Source organism: Xiphias gladius, chromosome 18, assembly GCF_016859285.1.
Source record: "Xiphias gladius isolate SHS-SW01 ecotype Sanya breed wild chromosome 18, ASM1685928v1, whole genome shotgun sequence".
Taxonomy (NCBI): Eukaryota; Metazoa; Chordata; class Actinopteri; order Istiophoriformes; family Xiphiidae; genus Xiphias; species Xiphias gladius.
This window is the reverse complement of record NC_053417.1, coordinates 20,015,094-20,030,472: the sequence shown is the minus strand read 5'-3', so window position 1 is coordinate 20,030,472 and position 15,379 is coordinate 20,015,094. Positions and strand designations below refer to the sequence as shown.

Sequence of the window (15,379 nt, the reverse complement as noted above, 5' to 3'; positions counted from 1 at the left end):
GTCCTCATCTGGCATGCATCAGCAGTCACATCCTTCCTGGTGTGAAGTCGGGAACTTTCCTTGGCCACCATGCTTGGCTTGGTCCAAACAAGTGGGTGCAGAAGGCCATAGCACTTACTTAAACGCTTACTCAATGGCAGTGTTCTCAACTGGTAGGTCACCTTTCACCAGAAATGTAATTGGCTTGGGAAGGGTCACAGCTTCAAATAGTTTGGGAAGTACACAGCTTGAGGTTCCCCTAGGTGTGAGGCACAGTAAAAACTGCTGTAGGTAGGCATAATAAAAGGTGTTACTATCCAGTGAAATCAGCCTCTGCCTCAGGGAGCTATCTTATGTGCTCCAAGAAATGACTACCTCAAATGATTGCCATGGTACAACTCTGACTGCAAATGTCCAGAGGGTCTTGACTCGCAATTTTCTCTGCAATCTGGTGAACTTCATGTTGGAGGATGTTTGGGGTTTTTTTTATTAATTATAATGAAAGGGAAAAAAAGAATCTCCTTCAAATATAAACCTTTCCCTTGAGAAGTAATATACCTTTGCACTCACAGATTAACCTGGTCTGCATAAAGTAAAACGGAGCGATAATAGGAGCGGCACAGTAAGTATCTTATCCCTTTTAAACAATCTACTACATGCTTTAAATTCCCTTGCCATTTCCATGGCATAGGCCTTAAGTGGATAGAGCTGAGTGGGATTGGATTTGCAGCTCTATGCATTCATGCTCATGGACAAAAGTGTAATCTTGCCAAAGGGCTTCCATGTACACCACATTTAATGTATACTAACTACTCTTTATTCACAACTCAAAGACATTTATTTCTCATTTAAATTCACATCACGTAAAACTCTATTAATAATGGCATATTTTAGAATAGTTTGTGACATTAGATTTTAACTACCACTGACTCTTTTTATTGATATCACAACATATTTAAATGTATTGAATATTCAATGCACAAGTGAGGCAGAACTGAACATTCTGCTAATCCTAAAGCTGTTGCACCTTGGAGCTGCAGCCCTCAGCAGACATGCCATTTAACTACAGCCTGGAAAGTCTTTACAAGGCACAGGTGGGGAGTCACTTTGACCACATACATTTGGGTCTCAATTCCACATGGCGTAGCCCCCCCACAGAGGCACAGTGCCTTGTCTTTGCTGGTTTACTTTAAAGACTTCCTCTCTTTACTTTATTTTACAGACATGCAGCAGCACAATGTCAGAAAACATATTGATGTGAGTATACAAGAAAAAAAGTGGCTATAGAAAAGGTCTACAACAGTTATTGGTCATTAGCCATATGTGAGGTTCGTTACTGCTGAACACTATTATTAGAGGATAAAAAAGAATCATCTGGCACTTGTTGCTGGGATTCTTGCTCATATTGCACAATGCTGTAATGGGATGATGTGTAAGGGTGATTCCACATTCAAATTCTTGTGAAATTACTCATGACACGAACAGATAAAGGACTGAGGTATACAATATATCAATTTAGATCACCCCACAGACTACCTCTGTGATCTCACAAAGGTTGCAACAAACACTATGAGGCTGCATCCACCTGTTTAAACAAAGACTGTGAGGAGCAGGACAGTGTATCACACAATGGACAGATAAGATTAACACCTGCTGCATTAGGAGGCCCAAGTAGACAATGATGTCACAATCACAATCAATTTTAATGAAAAGTCTGAAGAATATTAAGGCTATGCTATCGTCAGAAAAACTGAGGCAAGAATGACTTCACTCTGCTTGGAGAACAAATAATAAACATGGCGTATTAAACTTTAAACTTTAATTCAATATTCCTAGTGTGAAATAGAGAAAGTGCCCATTAGGTAGATTATTAAGAGGCAGGGTTGCAGTCAGTGGGCTTGGGCAATTAGTAGTGACATAAGTCACCGTTCAAACATGCATGAATGAGAAATTACAACAGTGTGGGTTGCAATTACCTCTCCCAAATCAGTGCGTGTCAGATGACATTATCTGGCAGGCTGAAAGCCATTACTGCACTAAGGGTTCCTAGCCCCAGAGGAGTAAGAAGAGGTCAACTACTGTGGGGGGAACAGGCCATTTGGTCTCTGCCTGCAACATGAGGACATCTCTCTGGAGTCACAGGGCCTCAAATGTTCTAAACCTACGAGGCATGAAGCATTTTAAAGGGTTCATTTCTGAGATTTGTTACGGAGAGGATTTATTTTTATGTAGAGATTGTTGAAAGTACGCAATTCAAAACTGAAAGCTTTACATTTTTGTTGTTGAAATGTTACAAGGGATAAAATTCTTCTGAAGTGGTATTTGACAAAATAGTCAAGTCTATTGCGATAGACATGTTAATGCAGGTGGTCATGGGTAATGTGTGTTTTGTAATCTTTGTCATTTTTACAACATCTGTGGAGGAAAAGGCTCATGTCATACTTTAATTCCTTGGTGATTTTACTTGCTTACCACTCTGAGGGTCTGCAGCTGACGGATTTGGCTTTGTTGCATGTCAGGCTCCATAGCAGGGCAGGGCTGCACAGAAGAGTGACAACAGCTTCCCTGGGGTTTTAGCCAGCTCCGGCTAAAACCCCAGGCAACTTAACTCCCGTGTCCAGGATATTAATGATCGTATGATTCTGTCAACTGCAAGTTGAGCTTGCCATCAGTGGGCTAGTGTCATACCAGGTCTCATTAGTATGAATTCTGCTAAGTTATGCAGGTCCTATTGTAGCACATGTAGTAAATGCTTAGAGGATAATTGGTCTGTTATCAAAGAGGGTTGTTAGGTACCGCGTGAATCTGCATTTCCTTTTTTTGGACATATTTAAAACAGAGAATATTTCTGCGCTGAATATTGAAATAGATGAGTTTATCAGCGTGGCTTGTTGGCATCTCTAGTAGTAAACAGCATGTCAGTCAATCATTTGGCACCTATTTGAAAGCTGTGAAGCTGTAAGTACACTGAGGCTAAACAGTAATAATGCAATCTGTACAAATGCAAAGAACCAGAAAGTGAAAATTCTGCGATTTTCATGCTATTGGAATATTCTTACAGGCATTACTATTTTTTGGTAAGATCGTATAGTCTTATAGAGACTTTTAGTCAGTGTTCTTGGGATCATCGCACTTTTTTTTTCTTAGACAGGCTACTGACAACACCTATTTTCCACTGACGTAGCTGCATGTTAAGCCATTTCTCGTATTTTATTTTATTTTTATTTTTTGCAGAAAAAGGAACCGAAATCATTTCGAAAGAGTTGGAAATAAATTTATGGAAGTTTGTCCCGCCCCCGCCCCCCCCCCAAAAAAAAAAAAAGCCAGTGAGGGCGCTCCCAGCCTCCCAAGTCGGAGTCAGGGCATAAACTTTACGCACAAGTTTTCCTCAGGAGCACACCCGCACTGAAAGATCAGAGACGCGAGGTAGGCGACACGACTTTTATGAAGAAAAACTATCGATGCCATTGCACAATTTAATACGCTGAGCATTTTGATTTCCACTTGACGGGTCTCACGACAGAGACAAATATTTAGATTTATACTACGCTCTGTGATCTGGATTATCGTACCGTTTCACCTCTGGATGTTGTTTTTTTTTTTTTTTACTTGAGAACTACTGTGGTTCTGCTGTTTCTGGCTGTAACGCGACAACCGGGTTGGATCTAATGAGCGCTTTATTTCCCAGCTATATATACGTCTGATACGCGCCCATACGACTATGAAGTTCAAATGTTGAAGTCACATCTACCCTGAGAAATAATTCAGTGGTCCGATGACCCCAGATGATGAAAAGCTGAAGCGCGCAGGTCACATGTTTGTACTTTACTCCCAAACATTCTTCCATAAAGAGGCGACTCTTGCTTTAATTCATTGCCCGACGCTGAAATATTTAGGGATTGACGTTTCAGCGTGTTTGCTCGCGCGCTGGGTTATTGGCGGGTCCGGGGGAGCGGTGTTTGCGCGCGTGCACGTGCATTTGCGCGCGCGAGCGTGTCACGGTGTGTAAAGGGGCAAAGGTCCATTTCTGTCCACTGGGGTGGCAAGGCACACAGTCGCTGTTTGAAATACTCCGGGACACATTCCCCGGACCGATAGCTGAAAAAACAACCCGACGGGCTACTTTAAATTTCACAGAAAACAGCCCCATCCAGGTCTTAAAAGGTCCGACCAGGTGCGTTTCATGTTGATTCCATCAGATTTCCTTATCACCTAGAGGCCTTTTTTTTTCCTGTGTTAAATTTTTGCTCTCATTTACTGTGAATCTTATAGGCAAAGACAGAGAGTTTGGATTTTGGTGCTTTAGGGCTGAGTTCAACCCTGTTAAAGCACCATAGCAGAAAGACTGCAAGATCTGGTAAAATGATTTTGTACCCACAGCATACAAAGACATCATTGATTCTCTAAATGGAGCTGCAGTGCACTTTGTGTTGTTCTGTGGCTTCGCCTGAGTCACGAGGGAAGATAGAGCTGCAGATGCTACATTTATTTTGGTGACCTCTTGATTTTATTTTTATTACTTTTAAATAGATGCATGCAAGTTTTGCTCAGCAAATAGGCTGTGGAATTTTCTCAATTTCAGTGCACAGTTAGGCGGATTCACTTGAAATAAATGACCTTGTAACTAGAGGTTTAAGTCCTACCTAGTTACCTGTAAATACTGTATGTTGTAGGATCTCCATACTTCAGAGAACAGTATAGTACCAGTATATAGTATAAGTATAGACTGTTTCTACTGAAGAAAAAGTCATCTGTAAGCAGCTGCTCCTCTTTTGGTAAAAATCTGCTCCAAGGACATGGAGTTTAGGGCATTTAGGGAAATATGTGATAACAAAAGAGGCTGTGGAAAGAGCACCATTGAAATGGTTAAAAACATTTCAGCAGGAAATGTCTACAGACAAGTTTGTCGTGCAGAACGTTTTTGAGTTAATCTCTAGTTTTTAACCAGACGTTTTAGCATGAAATATCACATAAGTCTCTTGCAATTGGCACAAATGCAAGCAGTGAGGAAAAACAGGAAAAATAAAATAGAAAACATCTGGTTTTCAATATGCTCTCTGATTTGAAGTCACATCACTTACTCACAGGAGCAAGCATGTCACATTCTGACTTTATAGTGCCACACTGTCTCTGTACAGTATGACATGTAAAGGAAAGCTCCAGAAATCTCATCAAATGCATTCATAGCTATACTTTACTTTATACATTATAATATATCAAATTAACTTATAGCAGTACTTCTGCTAGTTTATAGAGTTTTAGTTTGATGTTATCTCGGTTTACATAAATAGTTTATGCTCCACCAGCTATTAAAGGCAGATATGAAAGATCGACTCAGATGACTGTACAGTATTTGCATAACATCCCTCACCCATATTTTGGGGAAGCAGACAATTTTATGATAATGCACATGCTGCAAATTGATAACCTATATAAGCAGATCTCTGCACAACACAATTAACACACTGTTTTTGTATGGCAAAGTATAACATTGTCATATATGGGACGGTTTGTTATTTCATCACTGTTTTTTCAACAATTGACCATTTTTGTTGGGTTATTATTGTACATATTTCCTGAAGACAGCCTTACTTTTGGCCAAATTTCCATGCGCAATCAAATATAAATCACGGTTTTCATCCCTTCCCTTGCGGTGCCAAAAGGGTAGGCATGGAAAAATGTACATTTGGCAGGTGATCAAATTAAAGCAGACAGGTTATTAAATTAAAACATGTGTTTTTGATAATAACTGTGAAAACAAGCCAGAAATAATAAAAAAATGATTTTTATCAAGCTGAATGTCAGACAACCTTTATACTGTAAGTATATCATTAACCCATGTTTACCTTCACAGGCTAAAAGACACAAATTTTTTTCTCATCTGGAATAAAATCTAGCCTGAAGAGAAGCTTACTAAGGAAATAACTCGGAATACTTCATTTTTTTGTACTTTTTTATGCAAAATGAACGTTCAGGAGGCAACATTGTTTTCATGTTGGATGATTCTGTGTATGAACATCTGTCTAAGCCAGAAGGACTGCACAGGTGTGGACTGTCCTGTTCTTCAAAACTGCATTGAAACGGTTTTAAAGAAGGGTGCCTGCTGCCCCACCTGTACACAGAGGGGCTGCACCTGTGAGGGTTACCAGTACTACGACTGCATCCAAGCAGGCTTCCAGAAAGGGAAAGTCCCAGAGGGGGAATCTTACTTTGTGGATTTCGGAAGCACTGAATGCTCCTGTCCCCAGGGAGGAGGGAAGATAAGCTGTCATTTTATTCCGTGCCCTGAAATTCCCCCAAACTGCATTGAAATTATACAACCTGCAGATGGATGCACACAGTGCGAGCGAATTGGTTGTACCCATGGCAGCAGGAAATATGAGGCAGGACACTCCTTTCAGATAGACCAGTGCCAGGTTTGCCACTGTCCAAATGACGGTGGAAGTTTAATGTGTTCACCTATCCCTGGCTGTGACCTTCACAGTGTTAATGACAGCCAACAAACAATTCCTGTAGAACCATTCTCCAAGCTGGCAATGGAAAACACTCTACCACTGTATAAGCAGGACCCACCCAGTTTTGGCACAGAGGATGATGACTACACAATGGCAGAGCCCACGTCTTCCACAAACCAAGATCTGGCCCAACCACTGGAATCTACTATAGTGCCATTACCTTACCCAGAGTCAAGCTCCACTTCCTTCAGCTCCCATGATGACAAGAGATATGAGCTGAGAGAAACACAAAAAAGTCCAAATCCAGTTAGGAGCGGCGAGGATGAGGTCAAATATAACATCAGTCCAACCGCTACAGGGGCTCAGAGCGAAAATTCAACATTTCTAACAACTACTACCACACAAAGAGTGACCACAGAGAACCACAGGCCGCAACAGGAAATTGTAGAAAGGACCACTGGCCATAACAGGGGCAGAAACAGAGTGGTGCAGGACACTCTAAAAGATACAGCATACACTATCCATGCCAACAAGGCGGGCAAGCACTCCGGCCATCACAAACATAGTCAAGGCAGTCGCACTGCCAACCATGGCAGCTCCCTTTCTGTCAGTCATGAGGGACAAGAAAAAGGCTCAGTGGAACCCAGGCAGACGCTCAGTAAAGAGGAACAGCGCTCGTACCCCACAGTCCAATTCAGTCCCACCAACAGAGCACCACTCAGGATGAGACAGGATGGTGAGCAGCCTCAAAGACAACCCCAGACCCTCGCAAACTACCAATCTCAGGATATGGAGGGAGACACAGAAGGTAAGTTTGCATAATTAAAAGAGTTTTACATAATCCCCACCTTTTATGACCAGCAGTATCTGAGCCCTTCTCGTTGAATAAAATGGCTGAAAACGGTTGAATTTCAAAGAAATCTGAAACAAAATGTTTTGATTCATTCAATGCCTACATCAAAATACATCACAATGTGATGATTTGTTGCTAGTAATGGCAATGTTAGGCTTTTCCTCCTCTCCCATCCTGTCTTTTGAGAAGGAATTCATAATCACTCTATTCAAGCTGGCAGTGGTCCAGGAAAAACAATTGTCTATGGAAAGTCTGTTTTCCCTAGATAGCATTTATCTACCTTACTGAGAAGAGAAAATAACTATACTTAGTGTGTTTTCATTTTCATGCATTCAAGTTGAGAGAATGTTATATTTATGTCTCTAGAGGTATATAAATAGCAAGTGATACTTAACCTGGTGCCATATTTACATTATTACGCTTCTAATTTAACCTGAGAGAGCAGCTTTAATTGGAATTTCTCTCCCTGCTTTGCACCAGTGAGAGCACTGGGGTTGTGCCCCCTGCCTATATCATTCAAACAGATCCACCCATGTCATGGCGTAACGGCTAATCTACGGCAGGCACTGGGATAGAAAGCAGATGATGAAGTGATCACGAGGATGTCTAGAAGACGAGTTACACTGCACAAGGAAAATATGAGACATACATCACATCTTATTCCAAAATATGATGTCACATACTGTATATACAATAAATTTAATGAATCTGCCCCATAATCTTAATCTCATACAATAATATATATGATAATACAAATTTGCGTTGCGTTAGCTTTAATGAATAATGTGATTTTTATTCCAGTTCCGTAAGTATCAATGATTAATTAACTTCCTGCCAAGGAAAACCTGATTACATCATAATTTCCCCATACGTTATAGCACTAAGGCACAAGGTAGTCTCGTTTTATTTCCCACGATGTAAGTGAACTAAATTATGGATGAGTTAAATGTATTTTCATTGTCATTTCATCCTCATGACAGCCTCAGTGAGTGAATTACTAAAAAAATAGTTTCAGGATTCTGAGAACTCTTTCTTATTAGTTGCGTTTTGTCCAGCAAACCACAATCTGTGAGTGTATACTGTAGTTAACCTACTTTACAACACTATGATTTTTGTTGAGACCTGTCAGGACTTTTCTTTCCTTTCAGCACCTGGCCTCCATAGGTATGTATAGTATATGCTGAGTGCATATATGAGGTGTCTCTTTGGGAGTGAACTTCAGAGGTACCTGTCAAGGTAATTTAACAGCCTAAATTTGGAGAGTATAGGTTAGAAACTGTTTGTTGCTGTTTGCCATGACACATTTTGTTAAGGAAGACTACAGACTTACTCTAGGTCAAGTCTGGGCAAAATGTGGCTGTGTGTGAGCTGGTATAGAAACTCTTTTTATTTAGGGGAAGAAAACAGATATTTGCTTTGACAGACATCCTCAAAGGTTTTCCAAACCATCCATAAATGTATTAGGATGAAGTGCAGCTATTCAATTGTAAATTATAGCTTCATGGTAGAGAGTTTAAGTGGGATGGGTTTTTTTTTTTTGTCCAGGGATAAGGAGCTTGAACTAACTGGTCTGACTACTCAATTTATAGGATGGAGTGACACTGTGAGGGTTCATCGGTGTGGTTCATTGGACAAGGTGAAGATCTCCAAAGCGAAGACATCTCATAGCACAGACAGGAAAATCCCAGCTGATAAGGGCCTTGATTAATGCCCGTTATCAGTGCCATTATCTGAGCATGCCAAAGTTATGTGGAGAGGAAAAGAGAAAGCATCAATAACAAGCACTCAACAATTTTTCACAAAATATAAATTGGTTGCCTATGCTGAGGAACACAGCCCAAAATAAATGTTTTTTCTTTCAATGAATAACCCCCTCTAGTTTGCCCTCTCTCTTTCCAAGTAGATGCAGTGTGTGCTCAGAAGGGGGGTGGGATTGTTTAAGCTCTCTGATGCTTGGCAGGACCTGGTATAGGATATCTTGGGGGTTGTACCTGTGAGCGGCAAAATACCAATGTGATGAATGAGACCACTGTTGTGGCTTGATTGCCAGACACTACTCACTGGTCCCCCATGAGCCGGCGTGATTACCCATCTCCCATGAGGCTGCTTCCTCGTAATCACCTCATCTGAAGCAAACCTCCACATATGCTCCTCTCAGTAACTTCCCTTCCTTCATTACCAGACATCAACCATAATGTTTAACTAAACTAGAAGAAGACGGGGATAAGTTGATATAACACGTGGCTGAATCATAATTACCATCGCAAGTACTTGTTTTTACCGACAGCACTGTCACAACATGCTGCATATGGGAGGGGGCTGAACAGATGTGTAATTTTCCTTAGGATGAAAAGGAGGGTGAATTCCAAAGCTAGGGCCATGTGAGAGCTCACTCCTACTGTACCACTACTGTGAGGATCAGTTTGAAGAACATAGCTCACTCTGGTTAATCTAGGGTGCGCTCCAGGTCATTTCCAGGAAATCTGGCATAACTCCCATCCGCAACACGTCCTTACTTAAAAACGGCCTGATACGCATGTCACTTGCGCTTACAAGTAATCAAACATTCACTTCAGATGCAGGAAACCACTCATAAAAGAGACCCACTGTATAAGTAGAGAGAGATTGGTGATAAATTGTAACACAATAAGAGCTTTGCCTCTTGCACTCTGTCATTAGCATAGAGGCAAAGTGCTACTGTATACAGATGTTTTCAGACTTACAATACAAGCAGTCACCCATGTTTGGTCCTCCAAATATGAAATACAGTAAATCTTGTCTTATGAAATATTATGCTCATATTTATGCTTCATTGATATAATGATTTGTAATTCAGAAAATACATACTTCTAATGGGACTTCTGAAATGTGAAAACTGCCAATTAGGTAATATTATTCCTCAGTGGTATTTTCATTCATCATGTCCAAAATCAGGATTTGGATGGATTTCCTCTGGCAAGCAATGAGCAAATTTCCTGTGTTCTGGTGTGTGAACAAACCTTGGAATATACAAGGACAAATAAAGCAATGGAAAAAAGGCTCAAATTACAGGACTGTCTAAAATAATTGGTAGGAGGCGTGCAAAAATAGTCTCTAACGCAGATATTGTGTAGCAGAAACTTTATAAAACTTTGTGAGGGTGGTGCACGCTTGAGTGTGTCAAGGACATTTGCAGCATCTTTAGAAAACAAAAGCTTTAACTCGCAATAATTCAAAGAACCGTTAGTGACAAGTCCAGACAGTGTGTGTTTTAGTGCTTCTTTCAGGTTATCTAACCACAAAGAGGTGTAATTGGATTGGAGGTTACTGTTTAAAACCATCAAAGACTGAGGTAAGCCTTCGAGGCTTGCATCAACTAACTACTATAACCCCAGTTAAGACAACAAAAATGTGGATCACACGATTGTTGGCTTACAATCCTCAGGGAGATTAAGACAAAAGATGTCAGTAATTGAAACCTGAATTGGCCGTTCTGAAAATGAAGTCATGGTGATAGCAGGAGAGCCCTCCCTGTTATGTCACAGCCAGCTGTTCTTGGAGAGTGATTACGTGTTTCAGAAGACACAATATCTCTGCACATACTAAAGGTGAGAAGGACATTGTGTCACGCCCTCCCGCACTAAACACTGGCAAACACACATACAAACACAACCACACACATACGCACGAATACAAAAATACACAAACACACACATTCTTTTAAGCTTTCAGCATCAATCATCTCACACGTTCGACCACATGAGCTTGTACGGGACCCTTGGCCTGTGCTGTTATTCACACTGTTGGTCCACAAAAGAAAAGAACATGAGCCTTGATGAGTGGCAGTGCACTGTTTTACAACACATCTAGACATGTTGAGAGTTGCCCTTTTTGGTTGTTATTCCAGCTCCATATTTTCAGAGGGTGCGATGTCACCAGTTTTGGATTTGGACAAGAGTAAAGCATCTAACACTAATGCCAGTCTAATGGACAGATCTAATGACAGGTCTGGAACAGAGAGATGCTTCTCAGCCACCTTTCAACTGTATATTTTAGATCCCCGTTGTGCAAGCACTATCAATCAACTTAGCTAATTGTTGCACAGCTGAGTCGCTATATAGGCTTAATTAGAAGGTCTGTCAGAGAGACAGGAAGAGACCTGGTTAGACTCAGATATAACTTGGCCAAAATGGTTCATCATTATTTTCCTACCCAGTAGCTATGTCGGTGAGATATAGTCTCCCTCTAAAGTAATTTCATCCACTAAATTCTTTGTAAACATGGTCATGAACTTTATATACTTGAACTCTGTATACATGCCATGGAGCAAATTTGTGTATTCTTCACGAAGAGTGACCAGATATCCCCTGAGGAAAAGGAATAGGAAGCAAAAGAAGGAGAATGAATAATGAGGCTCTCTGTCTTTTAATATACAGGCAGTCAGATTCATAGGGTCTTGTTTAAAAGCATGGCTGGCACAGATTCTGTAGTTATGTATCAAAGAGTGATTCTGCCTTTCAAGCACACTGCAGCTGTCACTCACTCTGTTCTGATTAATTGCATTGATCTCAGTAGGTATAGGTAAGTCAAGGAGAGGTATTTCCACAAAAATAACTTGAATGTGGAAGTTAAAATGCAAGGATGATCTTGGGCACTCTCAGTCACTCTCTGTACTGAGCTTAATCTGTTTAGTATTTCAATAAGATTTTTGCTTGGTGTTGCCGCTGTGTGACTTCCACCCTCATTTAAAGCTCACACGGGAACAGCCCATGCTATAAGAGACCAATTAAAGCTTTTAGAAGTTTTTTCGTTTCATTAACAGCATGGCTCTAGGGACGGCAGTGTAAGTCAGTCCATTGGTTGGTCCTATACTTTGCTCCGGACTGAAATATCTTGAAAACTATGGGATGAATTGATATGAAATTTGGTAGAGGCATTCATGGTCCCCAGAAGATGAAGCCTAGTGACTTTGGTGATCTTTTCTACTAGTGCCACCATGAGGTTGACATTTGTGGTTTTGAGTGGAATGCATCCACAACTACTGAGTGGATGTGGTAAACGCATCCATGTACCCCTCAGGATGAATTCTCATAACTTCGGTGATCCCTTAACTTTTTATCTAGTGCTATTATCAGGTTAAAATTTCAGTGCACCAAATACTTTGGTTTAGGACCAAATAATTGCAAAAGCTAATCACATTCCCATGAGTCTCAGTTGTCCTTTGTGCTTAGTGCTAATTAGCATATGTTAGCATCCTAACACATTAAACTTGGTTGGTCAACATTACCTGCTAAACATAAGCATGATAAGATTATCATTGGGAACATGTAAGTATTCTGACTTTAGCATTTAGCTCAAAGCACCACTGTGCAAAAGTCCATAGCTCTCAGCGTGGCTTGTTATTATTTTTTTTCCTCTCTGTCTCCTTTTTCTATCTTTTCTGTCACTTTGCATCCCAACTACAGCTAGAAACACCATATAAGAACAGCAAACTTTATTATTTTAAGGTCATGAATAATCAAAAATCCAGTGGTGGCCAGTGTCGTCACATAAAAGATACAGTAATAACACATTTAACTAAATATTCTCCATTAAATTTAAGAGGGTTAAATCTGGTTCCGGTTAATCTAATTTTTAAACGCTCAACACACAGTGAACACTCTCAGTGGAAAAAAACAAATTGTGCTTTGTGTAGATCCAAATTGAAGAATTTTTTTGTCCCGTGTGGTGTGACTTACTGGGAAGTCGTGGATGTCATGAGTTGTGTCTTCTAGGAGAAGGAGCCACAAATCAAAGCTGGAATGCACTGCCCTGTTATTGAAGGAACAAGTATATATTTTCCCTGTAAACTGGATAATGTGTTTTTGCTCTGTCTGCTCCCTGACCCAGTTTGAAATGAAGTGCTAATGTGTGACTCTTTCGATCCGCTCCAGCTCTGATTAGTCAGGATGTAACAGAAAAAGGACAATTTTACTCTGAAGGTAATTTTTTAGCTTCTTGGGTTTCATACTTCTCCCTGCCAGTGAAAGTGAGATCAGAGTCAAGCAGTCTGGAAAGAAAAACACAGATTGTTCTTGCTATTCTCTGCATGTAGTCCCCAGCTCTAAGTCTATTTCTATGAGAAAAGTGTTCCACAAAAGATGAGATTCAGTTGCACTTCAAATATCCTGTAACCAGATTTTACAGCATCTCACTGATGGGATTTTCTGATGATATGTGTAAACCATCCTGTTCCAGCTGAATTCACATTGTAACCATTTCGTGTGATTCCTCTGAAACACTGGCTGCACTTAGTGAGATAAATCTATGTGTTTGTGTTTCATTACAGTGTCTGCCAAGGAGCTGGTGAAGACCTGCTGTGAGAAAGGGGAGAACTGGGCTTCAGTTAATGGTCATTGCAACCACATGGAGCCACCCACAAAAGATAGGCACTCCATCTGCTGGTAAGGCCATTATTAAATGCCCATTCATATTATTTAAATCTCAATTTTTATAATTTAATCCGACACACTGTAAATCATCTTCAGTAGTTTTCTGTAGAAAGGTGGTCGACTGTTTATCTAGTTACTGTAACTGGACTTAACAACAAGGGGAATTTGAAGATACATTAGTATCATTATTAAAATGTGGAAAAGACATAGTGACAAACTAATGTTTATATTTTGTTATTATGAGGTCTTTATTTGCAAGATCAGTCACTCTTAAGTTCACTTTTCTTTGGAAACACTGAATGGTCCTCAGAGATTTGACTGGTAAATTATTAACATTTCAATCTCAATATTTCCTTCTAATTAAATTCATAGAAACAAAAAAAAAGACAGTTCCATCAGTTCCGTAGCGGCACTCATGGGAAGAACAGTTAGCCCACTCGTTGTTGTAGGGACACGGTTGCAGTCCAAACACTTCTGCACTCCTTTCTAACGTATCCCTTTCTCTGCCAGGACTGCCCAACAACAGTGCTGCCTCGGTTCCCTGAGAGAAAGCCGGTGTTTGGCTGGAGTTAACGCAGCCAAGGCAGGAAGTATGTGTGAAGAGGATACCAGCAATAAATGTGGGATCGATTCCTACAAGGCAAGTAACTGTGACAAGATACCATGGCAGAGGGCAAACAGAGTTCACTGGGTTCACAGTCAAACTTAATGACACTCTAAATTTCTAATTAAGTCTGAATTAGTAGTTAAAAATTATACTACTCACCGTAGAATGGAAAACACGTGTAGATGATATTAGTCTGTAGCCAGTAAGAGTCTCTCTGTAGGGTTTGAGCAACTTTATTCTAGATATCTCAACTGATGATTACTGCTGTAGTGCCAATTACCTTTTATTTAATTACCTTATTTAATTTGGACACAATCAATGAAGCCCAATTACAACTGAAGAATCCCACATTCCTAAAGTTTTACTATCTTCAAAGCAGGCCTCAGCAGCTGGAATTGTCAGATGTCAGTTGTTCGGTCTCTCTGTAATTGTGGAAACACGAACTGATAGCTGATCTGGTAGTAGTGGCAGAGTGGAATTTTTTTTTTTTTACTGCAGTCAATGAGAGTCAAGTCATGGCGACTGCGTAGCTCTACTGTGTTCGTCCTGATTCCCAAAGCTCATTCTCCATCTGACCTGTGTGTTGAAGGATACTTACTCACCTGCTCAGAGGCCCTTGAGTAGCATGGGGCCATTATTGACTCTGTGCCGAAGCACAGCTGTTAAACATTGGCTTTCACCACCTTTCTGTGGGACCCCATAGATTTAGTAACATTATGCCGTCTACAACCACACTACATCACAGCGGCCATTACTTCAGTTTTATGTTTCACCATGCCCCATGCACTCTCAGTGGTGATCTTGCTGAGAGCTACAGGGAAACAGAGCAAGAGGCTGTGAGCAAGGGGACAGTTGCCCTGTATTAAGACTTGTAACAATCAAAGCTGAATCCAGAAGAATCTACAGCTACGCCAGCAGCTTTGGACTATTGCACAGCGGTGCTTTGAGCTAAATTCTCACATGCTCACAATGACAATGATAACAAGTGGTTGTTTAGCAAAGTAATGTTTACCATATTCTCCTTCTTAGTTTAGTGCGTTAGCATGCTAACATTTGCTAATAAACAGTAAATACA

At 40.5% G+C, this 15,379-nt stretch overlaps 1 protein-coding gene across 5 annotated transcripts in view; it reads left to right on the top strand.

The window, feature by feature from the left end:
* Positions 1-15,379, top strand: part of LOC120803536 (fibulin-2-like) — a 31,596-nt gene that overhangs the window by 3,917 nt on the left and 12,300 nt on the right. For 2 of the 5 annotated variants that reach the window (XM_040152056.1, XM_040152060.1), the window contains exons 1-4: positions 3,339-3,405; positions 5,834-7,242; positions 13,595-13,709; positions 14,208-14,337. In XM_040152056.1, the coding sequence (XP_040007990.1) occupies positions 5,943-7,242; positions 13,595-13,709; positions 14,208-14,337 (1,545 nt within the window). In that variant the 5' untranslated portion in view covers positions 3,339-3,405; positions 5,834-5,942. Of the gene's footprint in view, positions 1-3,338; positions 3,406-4,043; positions 4,154-5,833; positions 7,243-13,594; positions 13,710-14,207; positions 14,338-15,379 lie in introns of those variants that run through there. The other 3 variants (XM_040152058.1, XM_040152059.1, XM_040152057.1) reach the window with 2 other exon arrangements.